A 16390-nucleotide genomic window follows, 5' to 3' on the forward strand; every position below is an offset into this window, starting at 1 on the left:
AGTGGGGCCAGTCTCTTGTCTTCCCAGCGTGTGGCTGTGCATCCTCAAGCTAGTCTCTTTACCTCTCTGAGGCTTTCCCCATCTGTTCAGGTGGGGAGTTCCTATTGAAGGGCTGCTGTGATATGGAATGCCTGGTGCTACATCTGAGCTTTCAGAGTAAGCTCTTCCCCTTGGACATCAGACAGCTGATTTCCCCTTCTTCTCAGCCTCTGCTTTTCTTTCTGTAAAATGGGCTTGGTTGGGTATGCAGACCCAGTTCCTTACCAAGAGCTTCGACCTTAGGGTGGCCACAGATGCTGGGTTTCCCTATCTTTCCTTTTGCCTTTTCTCTGGGGGCTGTGGTACACTGGATTTTCTGCCCCTGGCAGGAGTGGCTCTGCTGAGCCCAACCTGGCCCAGCTGGAGGGCAACCCCAGGGTGGTCTGCTGATGTGGCCTGTGGGGAATATCATGTGGTTCTGATGGGAACCCTGGCATCCTGCCATAGAAACGCCTGCCTGAGACACAGAGAAGGAGGTAGCTGGGAGACCTTCAGGATAGGCCATCTGGTATCATAACCCTGAATAATGGCTGGCCACCCATAGTGGCTCCTCCATGCAGGAGAGATGGCTCCTCTTTCTCTACATCTCAGCCCTGGCTTCTAGATGTTGTTCTCCTCAATGCCCCATCCCATGTACAGCCTTCTTGGAAGGCAAGTCTAAAGGTCCTGGCCCTCTTATTGGCTCCTATGATAGAGAGTTCACCTCCATCCCAATAAACAGTGGCAGACAGTGGGACAATAAGCAGGCATCTGGTTGGCTTGGGTTCCAATTCTGATTCTACCCTCAACTACCGACCACAGTCAACTTCACTTCCATAATCAGGCCCCTTTCCATGCAATTACTTTCTCTGTGACAGTGTCTCATCCTTTCTCCTAAAAAGGCTTTGATCCCAGGCAGATTAGTTATGTGCTGCATCCCTCAGGCCTCTGAGCCTCCACTCCAAGGGCTGTGCCCTTCTATCAAGGTGTGAGATTGTGTCACATACAGAGCCCAGAACCAGAAGCATTTCTCAAGTCCCACCCCATCTGTGACCTGGGATGTCCGGCCCCTACCTGCCTTCATCTCCCCAGAACTGGGTCACAAGTTAGGGAGGGAATAGGAGGCAGTAAGCTAAGGCCTGGCTTTAGACAGACATACATTGCATTTAGGGTCTCCAGCTGACTTACACAGGCTGTGACCTCTGAAGAGCCTCCCAAGCCATTGCAGATGACCCACCTCAGACTATGTACGGAAGAGGAGGAGGAGGAAGAGCCAGAGGGTCTGGGTAATCTCTTCCTCCTAGTGTACAGTCCAAGGGAGACCTTTGCCGTCCAGGCCACTGTGCTGGAAACTTCTTCCTTTTCCAGGGCCCTCGAGGACCTGATGGACCAGCTGGGGAGCAGGGATCCAAGGGCCTGAAGGTACAGACACCCCCATGTTACTACTCCTCCACCTTCTAGACCCTGAAGTACCCCACCCCAGAATGATTCGGGGCCTGTTCTCAGCAAGTCATTTTGTCACTATCCAGCCTTCTGCTGCAGAGAAAGAGCGGGAGAGGGAGAGAGAGGAAGAGAGAGAGAGAGAGAGAGAGAGAGAGAGAGAGAGAGAGAGCACAATGGGGATCGCTTATGCCCTTCGCCCTTCACTGATCCCTTCTGTGAGAACGGTCCTTGGTTCCCAACCCCAGCACCTCTGTAGTGACTGTGGCAGCCACCCACCTTGTCAGATCTTAAGTACGCCCACAGGCAGTGGGTTGAGGAGGACACTTGGTCTCTTGGGACCCCTCCTTTATGTAAGTGGTCCTCAAGAGTCTCTCTCCCACCTCTACGTGTTCTGCTTCCCACAGGGTCGTGTAGGACCTCGGGGCAGACCTGGCCAGCCAGGACAGCAGGTATGTCAGTTTCTGCTTATACCAGTTCCCTTGTCCCTCCTCAGTTTGTTGTGACACATGCCTCTAAAGATGCCCATTGTACTTCCAGGGTGCAGCTGGTGAGCGAGGCCACTCAGGTGCAAAAGGCTTCCTTGTAAGTAGTGTTGATTCTACAGATTCTCAATATGGCTTTGGGGCAGGTGGGGAAAGATTACCACAAGTTTTTGACCATCATGGGAACCTACAAGTGACCTTCTCTCTCAGCTATAAGGGTGGAGTGGGGATCTGGATAGACCACAGGACTAGCCTGAGGTCAAGGGAGAAGCATAATGGAGAAGTATGAAGAGACTAACATCACCTGTGCTTTTCCACAGGGCATCCCTGGTCCCTCAGGCCCTCCAGGTGCCAAGGGCCTCCCAGGAGAACCGGTAGGTATCTATCCCCTCTCTCTGGTACCTCTGCCCTGAAAGACTGTTCTCCATCTGATTATAGCAGGGACTGTTGGCCAGGTAGAAAGATGGGGAGGGATAGAAAGGATAGGGCTAGGTCTGGCCTGTAGGGGTGGAGAGCTTGGTTCTGAGTTCTAGGGTGAGTTTTGGCTTGCTTGGCCACTGAGTCTGTTACTACGTGGAGATAGCTGGGTTGTGCTTGCTATATGGCTGTGAAGATGGCCTGAGAAATGTATAGACGCCACACTTAGCGTTCAGAAAGGCAGGAGGCAGGAGGCTAGAGAGTCCCCTGGGAAGGGCAAGGGAATAACAAAGGAAGCCATTGACACATAGCTTGTCCTTCAGAAGACATCCCAAGGGATGGGTTTGGGGGAAGCAGAGGAGTTTCTTTAAGAAGACTGGGGAGCCAGACTAGAGACCCAGAAAGATCCTTTGAACCCTAGAAGGCCAGGGGTAGTTGAGGTTGGGTGGGAGAGAGCAGAATAGGAGAGGGCATAGTGATTACAGTTCCAAAGTTGTCTGTTGTAGTAGGGCTGAGGTGCAGGGTGAGACAGCCCTACTGGGGTTCACTTGGATGCAGAGGAGACCCTGGAAATGGATGAAGAGGAACTGGATATGGCTGGGGCTAGGGTGTATGGATCTTCTCTTTCAATTACCATGCCAGACCTTGTGGCTCAGCCTCCCCACAGCTCCCCCCAGGCTGCCTTCTCCTAACTGTGATCTGTCTGTCTCCAGGGCTCTCAGGGACCTCAGGGGCCAGTTGGTCCTCCAGGAGAAATGGGGCCCAAGGTAAGTGCCAAGGAGCCCTGGTTTGTCCTTCAGTGCCGCTGGGGCATCTCAGCCCTCGTGGTCTGGATTCCCACCTGCTGCTCTATCCCTGCCCTGCCCTACAGAAATGGTTAGGTTGGTGCTGCCGAGTTGAAGGTTGAGCCTACAGATAGCACATCTATGCAGGACACAAGGGTGAGGGGCTGGGAGCCTCCCTCACAGCACTGTATGAGATCTAGGACCTTCCTGGGAGGTCCTCCTCACCTCCTGCCTCACTAAGACTGATCTTGGTACAGAATCATAAACAGAGCCAGCCCTTACCATCCTGGCCCAGTGTCAGAAAGAAGCAGGAGAGGCCTAGGCCTGCCCCACCATTGGCCTCTTCCTCCCCACAACCTTATGCAAATCATGGATTTTCCTTGTCTGTCTGCCAAAGGCTCCTGTGTGGTAAACCGCACTCGTGGGTAGGCAGAGGGTCCAGCTGCTGGGTAGTGTAAGGCTCTGCAGGCTTGCAGCCAGCCCTATAGTTTTGCCAATACGCAGAAGCTGCAGGCTAACCCCACTTCTGCAGCTCCCTGGTGTGACCTGAGCACACCCCTTGCTCCAAGAGAGTCCAGTGACTCTTTCTTTCAGGGACCGCCGGGTGCAGTGGGAGAGCCTGGCCTTCCTGGGGACTCCGGAATGAAGGTGAGACAAGATGAAAGATGGGAAAATGACTTGTTGACACCAGTTCCCAGCTGGCGGCCTTGTCCTCTCCCTGGAGGAGGAACAGACCTTTCTTGTGCTTGGGATAATGGGGTCTCTGTCCTGGCTAGGGAGCAAACCTGACCTACCCACTGTAAAGTTCCCAAGCAGCTCAGAGCCCCTGCACTGTCTCCTGCCCAGCTGTGCTTTTTCTGGCACCTGTTTTGATCCCCCTACTGGGGCATCTGCCCCTCCTGGTCTCCATGATACCATCAGCACTTCGGCACAGGTGACCCCATTAACTGTGAGGACACAGGTACCTATTGATACCCAGCCCTGGGGAGCCCCCATCTGTCTGCCACTATTGGAGAAGAACCCTGCTTATCCTGCAGAACTGAGAGCCTAGGAGCATGCTGGCTCAAGGGCACCTGCCAAGGGACTGTAGGACTGGAAGCAAATCATTCCTGTCCTGTGGACCAGTGTCCTGTCATTCTAAGGGAGCTGAACCAGGCCTGGAGCTCCTGGCCTTGGCTCAGCTCTGCCTTATTTTGCCCAAGCAATAAAACAAGTCATCTATGTATAAAGTGCCACTCACATAGAGTGCGTAGTGCGTAGGACTGGCTTCTTCTAGTCAGGACTGTGCTGGTGCACCATGTTCCACTTCCTAGTGCCCAGACACCAGCAGGGAGCACGGTGTGCATGTCTACAAATGAGGAGGACTCATTGGAGAACTTTCAGGAGAGGGTACAGGCGTTCTGGCTCCCCCCTTTTGGTTTCTTACCAAATCTCAAGGAAGAGAAAGGATGGTTGGTGTTCATCAGCTCTGCTCTCCAGCCACGCTGCCCTAGTCATGCCACCCACTTTGACCTGAGTCTGTCATTTCGGCTAGCTTCTCAAGGATAACACTGTTCTTTCAGGATTTTGCAAAGGTTCAGCTCATTTGAATGAAAATGTGTTTAGGACAGCATAAGCAAGTCGATGGCAGTGATGGCGGTGACAATGGTGATGCAGTGATGGTGATGGTGGTGATGCAGTGATGGTGGTGGGGATGCAGTGATGGTGATTATGGTGATGCAGTGATGGTGATGGTGATGCAGTGATGGTGATTATGGTGATGCAGTGATGGTGATTATGGTGATGCAGTGATGGTGATGGTGGGGATGCAGTGATGGTGATGGTGGGGATGCAGTGATGGTGATGCAGGGATGGTGATGCAGTGATGGTGGTGGTATTGGTGATGCAGTGATGGTGATGATGCAGTGATGGTGATACAGTGATGGTGGTAATGCAGTGATGGTGATGCAGGTGATGCAGTGATGGTGATGAAGTGATGGTGGTAGTAATGTAGTGATGGTGGTGGTTATGGCAGTGATGATGATGGTGAGGTAGTGATGTTGATAGTGGTGATGCTGATGCAGTGATGGTGGTGTTTCTGATAATGGTGATAGATTGATGGTGGTGGGGATGGTGATGATGATTTTGGTGATGGTGGTAATGCAGTCATAATAGTAAGGATGATGATAATGGTAGTAGGGCTAATGCTGGTACTGGTGATGACAGTGGTGGAAGGGATAATGATGGTGTTGGTGGTGATTATGGTTTTGTGATTCTGGTAATGGTGGTGACACTGCTGATGGTGTTGATGATGCTGATAGTGGTGGCTATGCAGTGATGATGGTGAGGATGGTAGTGGCGATGGTAATGATCTTGCTGGTTGTGATGGCAATAGTGGTTATGGTGGTGATGGTTGGGATGGTGGTGGTGCTAATGTGGTGGTGGTAGTGGTTGGGATGGTGGTGGTGATGATAGTGATTGCAATGCTGACTGTGATGCTGATGGTTGCTTTGCTGTTCTGGGTGGTGGTAGTAATGGTAGTGATGGTGGTGGTGGTGGAGGTGGTCCAGTTGCCCAGTGGAGGAGCATCCCATGGCCAGGACTTACCTGGAACAAGGGTTTGGACTTAAGTGTTAGAATCTCTCTATGGTTCTCAAGAAGTAGCTTTTTCCAGCTTCTCCGGTCCTAGTCAGAGCAGGAAGAAGGGCTGGCAGAGGCTAAGGCTGGCTATCCACACTCACATGGATTGTGTTTGGCCTCTCCTAGGGTGACCTCGGACCTCTGGGCCCCCCTGGGGAGCAAGGTCTTATTGGGCAGCGGGTAAGTGAAGTACATTTTCCTTCTAGAGCTCCCAGGTCACCTGTGAGCCATGGGCAGGAGAATGGCTTGGATCAACCCCCAAAACTCTCAGATTCCCCAACTGTGGAAACAGCCGAGGAGTCCTGACAGCTTTGACTAGTCTCCCTGGGTACCCAGCATCACCACAGAGATATTTAACCTCCAGATACTTTCCTTCAAATATGTCCCCCTTCCGAAACTGTTCTACAGTTAGCCTTCACCTTTCCAAATGAAACCCATGAGATTGCCTTGCCCTAAGAAGCCCCATGAGATCCTAGCATCCCTCTCTGTACTCTGTGAATGTAGACTCATGGGAATTGTAAGGACACAGCCCGTATCCTTAGCACCTTACAGATGGGGCAGGAAAGGCTCAAGAGTGAGTGAGTTTGTGCAGTCTTCAGGGCACCAGGTCCTCACCCCATCTCAGCCTCCCTCCATCTTCTCTTCCTTATGATGCCCCAAGTTCCCAGTACCCAGTCTCCAGAGGGAAACTTATCCAAAATTAGGCAAAGAGAGAGGGAAGGCCCTAGGCAGCATAGGAGAGCTTAGAGTCCAGAAATGCTAGCTGTGCATGGCCACCAAGCTTGATCAGTTGAGTCTCCTTAGAAAATAGTGTTGAGAAAGGTCCTGTGGCCCCATCTAGACTCAATAAGTTCGAGAGGCAGATGAGTATTCCTTTAACACACACAGTGTACTAGGCATGGGAGCATAGAGTGAGTAACAGAAGACCTGTCTAAGGGAACTGATGTTCTGGTGGATTGATTATTGATGTCTGCCATGGGTACAAGAGGAGCAGCATCTGCTCACTTGCCATATCTTTGCCATTCCTGCATTTGCCAACCTGGGTCCCCTCCTAGCTCTGCCTCTGGACAGCTCTAAATTCTAAAACCAGAGGGAGATACCAATTTAGGTTGGCAGCTGTTTGGAGAACTGGGGCTTTTCCAGCACGGGGAGGACCAGCAGGGACATCAAAGAGGGCCTTGGCATTCTTAGCATCTTTCTAGAACTTACCCACCCAAGTCTACCAATTGTCCTTACATTCCTCATGTGAGATGAGGTTCCAGGAACACTTATTTCAGCTCTCAGAAGGAGGCCCAAGGTGGCTGACACCCTTGAGTGTGTCATCCCCTTCCCTGAGAGCCATGTTTTCCAGGTAAGAAAGGGATTCCTATAGAAACTAAGATCCTACTTGAGGTTGCAGAAACACTGCTGATGCTGAGGTTGGCATTGTCAGAAACCATTCTTACCAACTGGCTTCCCCAGTCCAACAGCAGGTACCTGGTCCATAAGGCTCTGTGGCCCTTCTTCTGCCCCATAGAAATCCACTTGTTCAGCTTCTGAGAGCCAGTGGGTTCCTGACCCTGGCAAGTGGGGAGGGAACGCCCCTTGCGCTGCTACCCAGTAATACCTCCCCATCTTTTTCTCCCAGGGAGAGCCAGGCCTTGAGGGAGACCATGGCCCTGTGGGGCCAGATGGGCTGAAGGTGAGTTGTCTGGGCCAGGATCTGGGAATGGCCTCTAGCCCTGCTCTAGTTCCCTCAGAACACTGAATTAGCAGCTTCTCCCCGGCAGAGGAAGGGAGGTGGGGTGGGGGTGGAGGAATCAGCAGGGTTTCAAGGCTGCCCTTGCTCTACCTGGGGCTTTCATATCCTCTCTTTCATAACGCCCTTAAAGATGAAAAGTTCTGACCATCACCAGGGGTTCATAAGCCAGCACTCAGGGGGAACTAGTCCCAAGGCTGCCAGGTACGATCGATCGATGCTGTGCCCTCTATGAGTCACGTCCGTTGATGCTTGAATTCAATGTTCAGATGGGGAAACAGACTCAGAGAAGTTAAAAAGCTTGCTGTAGACACACAGCCCAGTATTTTTATACCCAACATCCATTCCGAAGGAGAAGGGGAAAATGAGGCTCACAGGAAGACAAGGTTCAGAGTCTGGCTGTGAGTGAAGGATCAGCCGATTGCAGGCGCTTCCGGGGCACTGCTGTTCCCTGATGATGTTCATCTGAGCCCCAGGTCGGTCGGTGATGCATAGAAACTGCAGGTATCAAGTAGGCACAGCCCCACCCTCAGTCCCCGGCCTGCCCCAATCCAAGCTCCGCGGGTAGGCTCTCTGTGCTGACCTGGTCACACCAGAACCCCAGAGAGACTCCCCCTATCGTGTATGACCCTCTTACCTGCCCGCCACAGATCTACAGAAGCGCCTCAGCTTTTCTGAGTCTCAATTTCACAGCCACAGAGCCAGGCTTCCGTGCCCTAAGCTCCTCACAGTCACCCAGGGACCAGAGAACACTTCATCTGGGTGCCTTGTCAGCGCTTCTGTTTTCCTTGCAAGTGAAAGCGCGCCCCCTGCCGGCCACTTAACCGCTTGCTCTTGGCCCCAGCTCTGCAGCCTCCTGGTACAGCTGGGGGGTGGGGGGGGTCACAGCCTCCTCATCCCTTCCTAGATGGCCACTTTTGTCCTGGAGTTTTTGCCCCAGGGGGCAGGAGGACAGGTCCAGGCTTTGCACAGTCTCTCTACTTCTTGCTTTTGACAGTTCTTGCCTCTAGCTTCCAAAGCCAATCACACCGTTGTCCTAGGACTAGACTGGTCACTTGGGTGCCTAGCATCTTTCTGATCCTTGGGAGGTCCTGGGAGAGACTGCTTCCTATACTGCACGTCCAGGGGTCACCACTGTGCAATCAGCTGCTTCTCCAATGGTCGCAGCACTTCACAGAGCTCTCATGTGCAGTATCTCTGTTGATAACAGTGGAGGTGGCAGTCACCCTTAGCACACACTGCCCCGGGCTGTGCTGAGTAAGATGCACGGTCTCTCTGTGTTCCACCTATACAAACGAGGGACCTGGCCAGAGTTACAGAGTTACTGAGAGTAGTGAAAGGATTGTGACCTGGGTGTGAGGGAGATTCGGTCCCCTGAGCTCAGATCCCTGCCTCTCTACGGACTCAGTTCTTCAATCTGTGGACTGGGAGGATTGAGAGAGGCCACCCAGAAGGCTCTCTGCTCCTTGGCAGATACCTCCAGAGACTCTTACAGCCCATTCTCATGGGCCCCACAGAACCCCGTTTCCAGCTGTGTAGGAGTCAGACCATGAATAGTCACTGGAGACTGGTTCTGGCCAGGGCCTGGGCCTAGCTTGGCTACCTGGAGCAACCAGCCTACAAGTGAGACAGCAGGTGGCCAAGATGACAAGCCAGAAGCTCAGTCTCAGAGCCAGGGGAGTCTCTGAGAGCCGGATCTGGGCCAGCAGGTCTCTGTGCCAGGCTGTGCTGGGACTCTGACAGGCTCAGTGGAAAGGGACCATACAAGCCATCCTCGTGCCCAGTGCTGCTCAAAGCTGGCCTGTGTCATGTGACACCTACAGCTGTCCCCCAGGCCAAGCTGGAAAGTACCTACAACTCTACATGCCAGTCTCATTTGCCCAAAGGCCAGGCTCCAGCCACCACATCTGTATCTTGACTCTCTCTTCCTGGCCAGGCCAAATCAGATTCCTTCTGCCTTTCTCCCACGGCTGCTCTGAGCCCCGTGTGCAGTTGTCAGCACTGTTCCTATCCAAGGCCACTCCCTGCACCCCCTTCCTCTAAATGGGACCTTCTGCCCTCTTTCTTGGGACCTGCAACCGTCACAGCGAGGCCACACAGACATGCTGCAATCTCCTTGCCTATCATCCCTTTGGAGATGAGCTTGTGATAGACAGTCCCTGATCCTGAAACTGCTGCTGGAACTATAGCCCACACCCTGTCCTGGTGGAGCTCAGGCAGCTCAGCTCTGCCCAGGGCATGAGGGAAAGATGGCAAGGCTGGCATGCAGAGCTAGAGTACACACACCCATAAGGGCTATACCCATGACATGTTGCAAAACCAGTGCTGTGGAGAACCCAAGACACCTGAGCCTTGGGCTCCTGAAGCCCATGCAGGGGCTTCATAGGTAAGGCTCTTAGAGTCCTCAGTTTCAGGGAGTCCTTGCTACACTTTCCTTACCCACAAGAACTCCTCCCTTGGGGCCCCGTTTTCCAGGACTTGGTGCTAACTGCAGATTAGCTGTACCTACTTGGGGCCAACTGGCTTGACTTAGCTCTGCCTCAGTTTCCCCATTGGTAGCAAACACTAAACAAGTACCAGCAGGGAAGGCTCTGGTGAGGATGACTCCGGTACCGAAGGCATGTCGGCAACTAACAGGCTGCCTGAGGTTTTTGAGGCCTTTGATGACCTGGTTTTTAATGTTCTCTTTCTCTGTCTTCCTCCTGCCCCCCCCCCCCCGATCCAGGGCGACAGGGGCGACCCAGGGCCCGATGGCGAGCATGGTGAAAAGGGCCAGGAAGGGCTGAAAGGAGAGGATGGGTCCCCTGGGCCCCCGGGCATCACTGGCGTCCCGGTGAGTGTGGAGCATCCAGCAGCATGGGGCTCTGGGTGAGGGATGCTCATAGCTGTCCAGGCCTCCCGAGAAGTTCTCTACTTTGCCTCTTTCCTGCTCCCTCAGGAGAAACTCTGTTCCGTGTGGCCCTGTAACCTCATCTCCTCCAGCCCCATACCCAGCCTTTTTTTCTCGTCTCCTGGGACGAGCTTGCCCTACCTCTGGGCCTTTGCACCTGCTCCTCTTGTTTTGAGCACACTCTCCCTTCTTTCCTGTTCCTATACCCCTGTGTGCCTTCAGTCCTCCTCACACAGAGACAGTTCCTGCCCTTGGAAGCCATCCCTGACCCTTGGCGAGGTCTCTATCTTTCAGGGTCATTCAGGACTTTGACCACAAACACTATGAGTATCTTCCCTGGGCGCTGGGCCCCTGGTAGAGGAGAGAACCTATTTTGTTTCAGTGTTTGCAGACAGCATGCCAGTGCTTTCCAGACCATTCTTTAATTAGCTAGTATCCTTGAAGGTTGGGAGACTCAGACAGTTAAAGGAACCTGGCCCAGACCACACAGTAAGAAAAGGCAGAGCCAGGATTTGAACCCCTGCATGTACATCCTGTCTGAAGTGGACTCACTGGAATTCAGAGCCTATACAGGCTGTGGGGGAAAAGACGTGTGGTAGGTAGGACATTCTGATACTTGACTGATAGCTTGGAAGTTTACTGTGTAACAGAGCCAAGGGTGTGTATGGAGCAGGACTCTGTGGCCAGCTCAGTGTCCTGCCAGGCCCCTGGGATCCAGCCACCTTGCAACAAGCCACCAGAGAGTGTCAGGCCTGCAGGTGTCCACTCTGAGCCAGCCTTGGCCTTAGCACAACTCCGTGATCCCCTACTGCCCACCCCAACATGACAGGTTCTTGCTATTGCATGGCTCAGCAGTCCATGTTTCTTCTAGCCTGCTCCCGACAGCTCTTCAGCACTGAAGTGACCAGTCTGGGAAGGATCCAGAGTAGCCAGCAACATGCTGGCCGTGGGAAAGTATCTGTTACCTAAAAATAGAGCTGACGTGCTAATAGCCCTCAGGAGCAAGGGGATGAGGTCACTGCCCAGCCCACGAGTGCAGGAGGGGTGCCTGTCAGAGCCGCCCACTGCTGCTCTCCTCAGCCCTGAGGATGTGGGTAAGAAGGGCTTTAGCAGGATGGGTTGTTTCTTACCTCGCTATTCCCTTGTGTAACGTGGCCGTGGCTCCTAGCCCACCCTGGCCTCAGTCTTACTATGTTGAAAATCTAGAAGGAATGTATGCCAAGATTATTTTGAGGTCTAAAGCCCTAAGGCCACTTTCTCGGCGAGGTTGTGGTTTTGCTGTGGAGTGGGGAGCAACCCAGCAGGACGTATCCTAAGAACCTGAGTTCAAAGGTCAGACCTGGGTTCCTGGCTTGAATAACCCTCCTTCAGTGTATCAGTTGGCAGACAGCTGCCCATCTCCCAACCTTGGTGTTCTCAGTTATAAAGAGAAAACGGGGAGATGGGGACATAGTCTAGTGGATGGAAGGCTTGTTCCCCTAGCATGACAGCCTGAGTATGGATCTTCAGCACCCATGGAAACAGCCGGGCATGGCCATTGTGCACTGGCAACCTCCGTGCTATGGGATCTTGATCCTAGGAGCTTGCCTGCCAGTTGGCATAGCCAAGACACACAGCTTTCTGGTTCAGTGAGACAACTTGTCTCCAGGCAGTAAGGTTGTGAGCAATAAAGAACGATATGCAGTGTCCTCTGACCTCCACATACGCACACACAGGCACGTGTACACACACACTCAGACGCATACACCTCACACATCTACACACCAGAGAGTCTGGAGGAGAAACGCTGAGAAAGACAACCCTTTACAAGAATGCACAGAGAAATAGGGAAGGTTGGAGGAAAAAGTATGTAAGAGCTGCTGGTGGTGGCTGGGGTTGGTCACGTGGCTGTGGTTGCCATAGCAGTAATGTGAGGTTCATGTTCCGTGGTCCCTCAGAGTTCTCATATGCCAAGGTTGGCAGCATCTCTCTGGCCTAAGTGCACACTGGGCTGTGGGCACAAGCTCTGCGCTTGGGTTTCTTTGGCATCGTGGCTAACCGAGGAATGTTTCATACTCCGTGGGTTGGAGGCAGGCTGATTACTGGGAAATAGCATTTTATAAGCCACCAGGGCCTTCCTAGAAATGTGTCTGTGGTCACACGCTATGTGATGATGCTTCATCCTTGAGGGACAGCACATAGACCAGGGCTCACATAAGATCATACAGATTAGTGAAGCCATCTTATTTTTTCCATTTTAACTTCTCTGATGTATAAACAATGACCAAACTGCCTAGAAACACGTTCCTCAGCTGTGTCCCAGCAGTAGTTGGCTGGTGCCTATCTGTGATAGGACCCAGCAGAGGCTTCTTTTCTAGCCCCAGCCTCAGCCTCCAGGTAGTTTGATGATCTCAGGATCCCTGCCACAGGATGCTCACTCCTGGAGGGACCTGGCTCCGCCCCCTCCCACTGTACCAGTTCTGAGATTCACTCTGAGACAGGACACTGTGCCTGAGAAGCTGTGGAATCGGAGGTCACAGGATGTCCAGGGTTTTATTATGGACAAAGCAGCATTGCTCAGCTAGTGCTGTGTGGTAGAAGTAAGAGAGTTGTGCATGTAACTTAAAGTCCTCCAGTGAGTGGTGAAAAGGGAGAAAAGAACACGTCAGGAGAACGGAGGTGACATCTCTTCAACCCAGTAAATCCCAAATAGTCTTTTAACATAGTGTCAATATTTAGAGTGCATTAACGGGGTCCAGCGAGATGGCTCAGCAGGTAAAGATGTTCGCTGCCAAGTCTGGCAACTGCAATTCAATCCCCAGAACCCACATGGTGAAAGTAGAGAACCAGCTACTACAGGCTGTCCTCTGACCACACATCTTCCCTGTGGCATGTGATCACTGCCACACACAAAAGAGAAATAAATGAAAACGTAATTGTTACAAATAGAATAAAAAAATTAAGCTTTAAAATCATAAAAAAGGACCTTTTTTTAAACCCTCTTTTCTGGACTAAAATTTTCAGATCCATCCACAGACACTCCAGCTCAGATGTAAGTTTCCCTGGGTACACTTGATCTGTGACTAGACTTCAGAAAATGTGCAGCTGAGAACATACATTTGATGTACAGAAGGAGTGCATAGCTTGTGTACTTGGGAGGGGAGTTTATCGAGGTCCCAGCATGATGCTCGCTGTGAGGGGACCCCACCCCCACCCCAGGGAGTGTATAGCAGTGACTGGGATGTGGACGAGACCACCAGAGGGCTGCAGCAGCATCAACTGCACACCAGTGGCACCGAGGCCAAGCCCTCATCTAGGAAACAGGATGCCTGTCAGTACAGGGAGCCCCTAGCAGGATGCCACAGTGCCAACCAAAGGGAGGCCTCAGAACAGATCGCTGGCCTCTGTGCGTCTCATAACTGGGACGATGGTGGAGGCAGCAGGTGATTCCTGTGCTTGAAGAAGCCACCTCCACACTTCAAATGGCTGCTGTGGGTGACACTGCTGTGAATGTGCCCGTGTCACCAAGACGAATCCTTAAGCTCTGCGAGGCCACCTAAGATGCTGTGTCCATGACGCAGACCAAAGACACCAACCAGGAAGTAAGGTTCTGCTCAAGGCTGCACAGCACGGGGACTGAGCCACGGTGTGGGTTTGCAGCCAGGTGTCCAGCTCCCAAGCGAGGATGCTTCTTGGAGCTGCTCTCGTTCCCTCCATCCTGAAATTGATTTCTCCTGCTCTTGTCTCTGTGTCTCCTCAGGGTCGTGAGGGGAAGCCGGGCAAGCAGGGTGAGAAAGGCCAGAGGGGAGCTAAGGTAGGTCCCCTGCCTTCAAGGGTCACATCCCTCCCTAGCTCATCTCCCTGGGCCAGCAGCCATAGGCTGATCCTCTCTCTCTCTCTCTCTCTCTCTCTCTCTCTCTCTCTCTCTCTCTCTCTCTCTCTCTCTCTCTCTCTCTCTCTCTCTCCAGGGTGCCAAGGGCCACCAAGGATATCTGGGAGAGATGGGCATCCCCGGAGAACCTGGGCCCCCTGGGACCCCAGGTCCTAAAGGGTCCCGGGGCACCCTAGGACCAACGGTAAGGATCCGGGCTGAGGGAAGAGCACACGAATAGGGAGGGGTACTAGCTTCCCTATAAGAGCCACCCACCCCACTGTTAAAGAATCCCTAGGTTTCATGTCCCAAGGCACCTCGTTTCTGAACTCCCCAAGGATACAGCCTTGAATACACAGTCATGGCAGGCAAAACACATCTTGCAAACTACAGGCTGCAGTAGGTCCCTGGTGCTTTCTGTGAATGGACACTGGGTGATCAAATCCCTGAGGGAAGAAGGATCCAGATTCCCTGGAACAGGGTGAGGGGCTGCAGGTGTCTGAGTGGCTGGGAGAGAGTCCTAGGGCCCTGCTAGATTATCCTGAGGCAGAGATCCACGTGTATGAGAGCTGAGATGAGAGAGGACACCATCGCGGAGCAGAGGTAGGGTCGTGGCATCTCTGAGCAAATGGAGCAGTAGTACCCTTTCATATGGTATGAAAGCTTTCAGTGGTGGCTTCCTGCGATGTGTGTCATCACAGGGTAAAAGCTGGGGAGATACACAGGAGTGTCCATTAGATGGCACTTTGCCTGGAATCCAGGCTCAGGTAATGCAAACATGGGTAGCAGTTTGCTGGAAGAAGCAGAGTAGGAAAAGGCCCCTTCTTAATAATACTTATTTAACAGGAAGTCTCAGAAGTTTAAGCAGTAATAGCAGCTGAGCTCAGACAGCTATTAAGGGTCTGAAAAAATGTCACCTACATCTTTATAAACCATGGGAGCATAGAGTAGGGAGGGCTAGGGAGGTAGGGGCCTGGGAGGAGGCCTCTTGCTTTTCACCTTGTCCGCCTTGGTTCAAGATATCATATAGGTGCAAGGCTGCTGAGCTGAGTGGCTGGAGCCAGGGGAAGGAGTCACTATCATGTTCCCACTGCGGGAAGTGTACTATATACCAACAAGGGTCTTCTTCTTTCTAGGGTGCTCCAGGACGGATGGGAGCCCAAGGAGAACCAGGATTGGCCGGTTATAATGTAAGTGACACACATTTAGGGGAATCTCCTCCTCACCCTCTGGAACTTTTCCTGCATGCTGAACTCAGTCCTTCTCACCAGAGACGGGCGATGTGGGTCCCATAGCCTCAGGGAACTCCTGGACCCTTAGATTTGGGTGGAGGCAAGGGTAAAATTAGAGTGATGGGGCAGAGAGAGTTCCAGTACCCACTGGAGATCTAGAGGCTCCCTGCTGGTCGGGTGCAGGTCCCTAAAGAGAGAGCATCGTGTTCCCAGAACCTCCATGCACATCCAGGAGATGAAGGCTCAGAAAGGACAGGCTTGGTTAGAAAGGAATGAGGGCTCAGAGCCGTTAGAGAACACATGCGCAGGCCAGGTCTGGCAGCTTAGTGCTTTTGGGAGTGGAGACCACACCCAGCCTCAGTGGCCTTTGCCAGACTCAGGGACTGCAGGAGACAGACAGGAGAGAGAGAAGGGAGAAAAGAAAGAACAAATGAGAGGGGATGGAGGACTAGAGAGGCAGGGAGGACTCTAGAGGGACTACAGAGGCTCAGAGTTGCCTGCCATAGCAGGATGGCTTTTTCCCATAACTCTGCCAAGGTAGCTTCCCCTCCTTTGGACCCCAGTTTGCCCCCAGGGCACCACAGTAGGGCTCTATTATCTAAGTTGGCACAGGATTGGAAGTGTGTCTGGGATCAACAGGCATATCTGGAAAACCAGGGCCCGGAGAGGTGCAGGGCGGGGGTGGGATCCTCTTATACTGTCCCATGTCCCCGTCTCTGAGTCCCCGTCCTTTGTCATCTGTCTCTCATATCCTCAAATTCTCTTCAGTTCCCTCCATTTTGTTTGCCTACAGGGACACAAAGGCATCACAGGACCCCTCGGGCCTCCCGGGCCCAAAGGCGAGAAGGTAGGTATTGCATCTTTAAGCAGTAGCTAGAGTCAAGGTCAGCTCTGGGGCTATGGGGATGGGGTCACA

General features: G+C 52.7%; 1 protein-coding gene across 13 annotated transcripts in view; it reads left to right on the top strand.

The window, feature by feature from the left end:
• The window catches only part of Col27a1 (collagen, type XXVII, alpha 1), a 120983-nt gene that overhangs the window by 85286 nt on the left and 19307 nt on the right, over positions 1-16390 (top strand). For 9 of the 13 annotated variants that reach the window (XR_390328.3, XM_030253629.1, XM_030253631.1 and 6 more), the window contains 13 exons: positions 1387-1440; positions 1866-1910; positions 1999-2043; positions 2264-2317; positions 3074-3127; positions 3740-3793; positions 5891-5944; positions 7392-7445; positions 10228-10335; positions 14132-14185; positions 14340-14447; positions 15379-15432; positions 16268-16321. Coding sequence is in view for 11 of the 13 variants with exons in the window: in XM_030253629.1 (XP_030109489.1) it covers positions 1387-1440; positions 1866-1910; positions 1999-2043; positions 2264-2317; positions 3074-3127; positions 3740-3793; positions 5891-5944; positions 7392-7445; positions 10228-10335; positions 14132-14185; positions 14340-14447; positions 15379-15432; positions 16268-16321 (792 nt within the window). In the remaining 2 variants the exon portion in view is untranslated. Of the gene's footprint in view, positions 1-1188; positions 1356-1386; positions 1441-1865; positions 1911-1998; positions 2044-2263; positions 2318-3073; positions 3128-3739; positions 3794-5890; positions 5945-7391; positions 7446-10227; positions 10336-13395; positions 13424-14131; positions 14186-14339; positions 14448-15378; positions 15433-16267; positions 16322-16390 lie in introns of those variants that run through there. The other 4 variants (XM_006538039.4, XM_011250058.3, XM_011250057.3 and 1 more) reach the window with 3 other exon arrangements.

The sequence above is a fragment of the Mus musculus genome, chromosome 4 (genome assembly GCF_000001635.26).
Source record: "Mus musculus strain C57BL/6J chromosome 4, GRCm38.p6 C57BL/6J".
Classification (NCBI taxonomy): domain Eukaryota; kingdom Metazoa; phylum Chordata; class Mammalia; order Rodentia; family Muridae; genus Mus; species Mus musculus.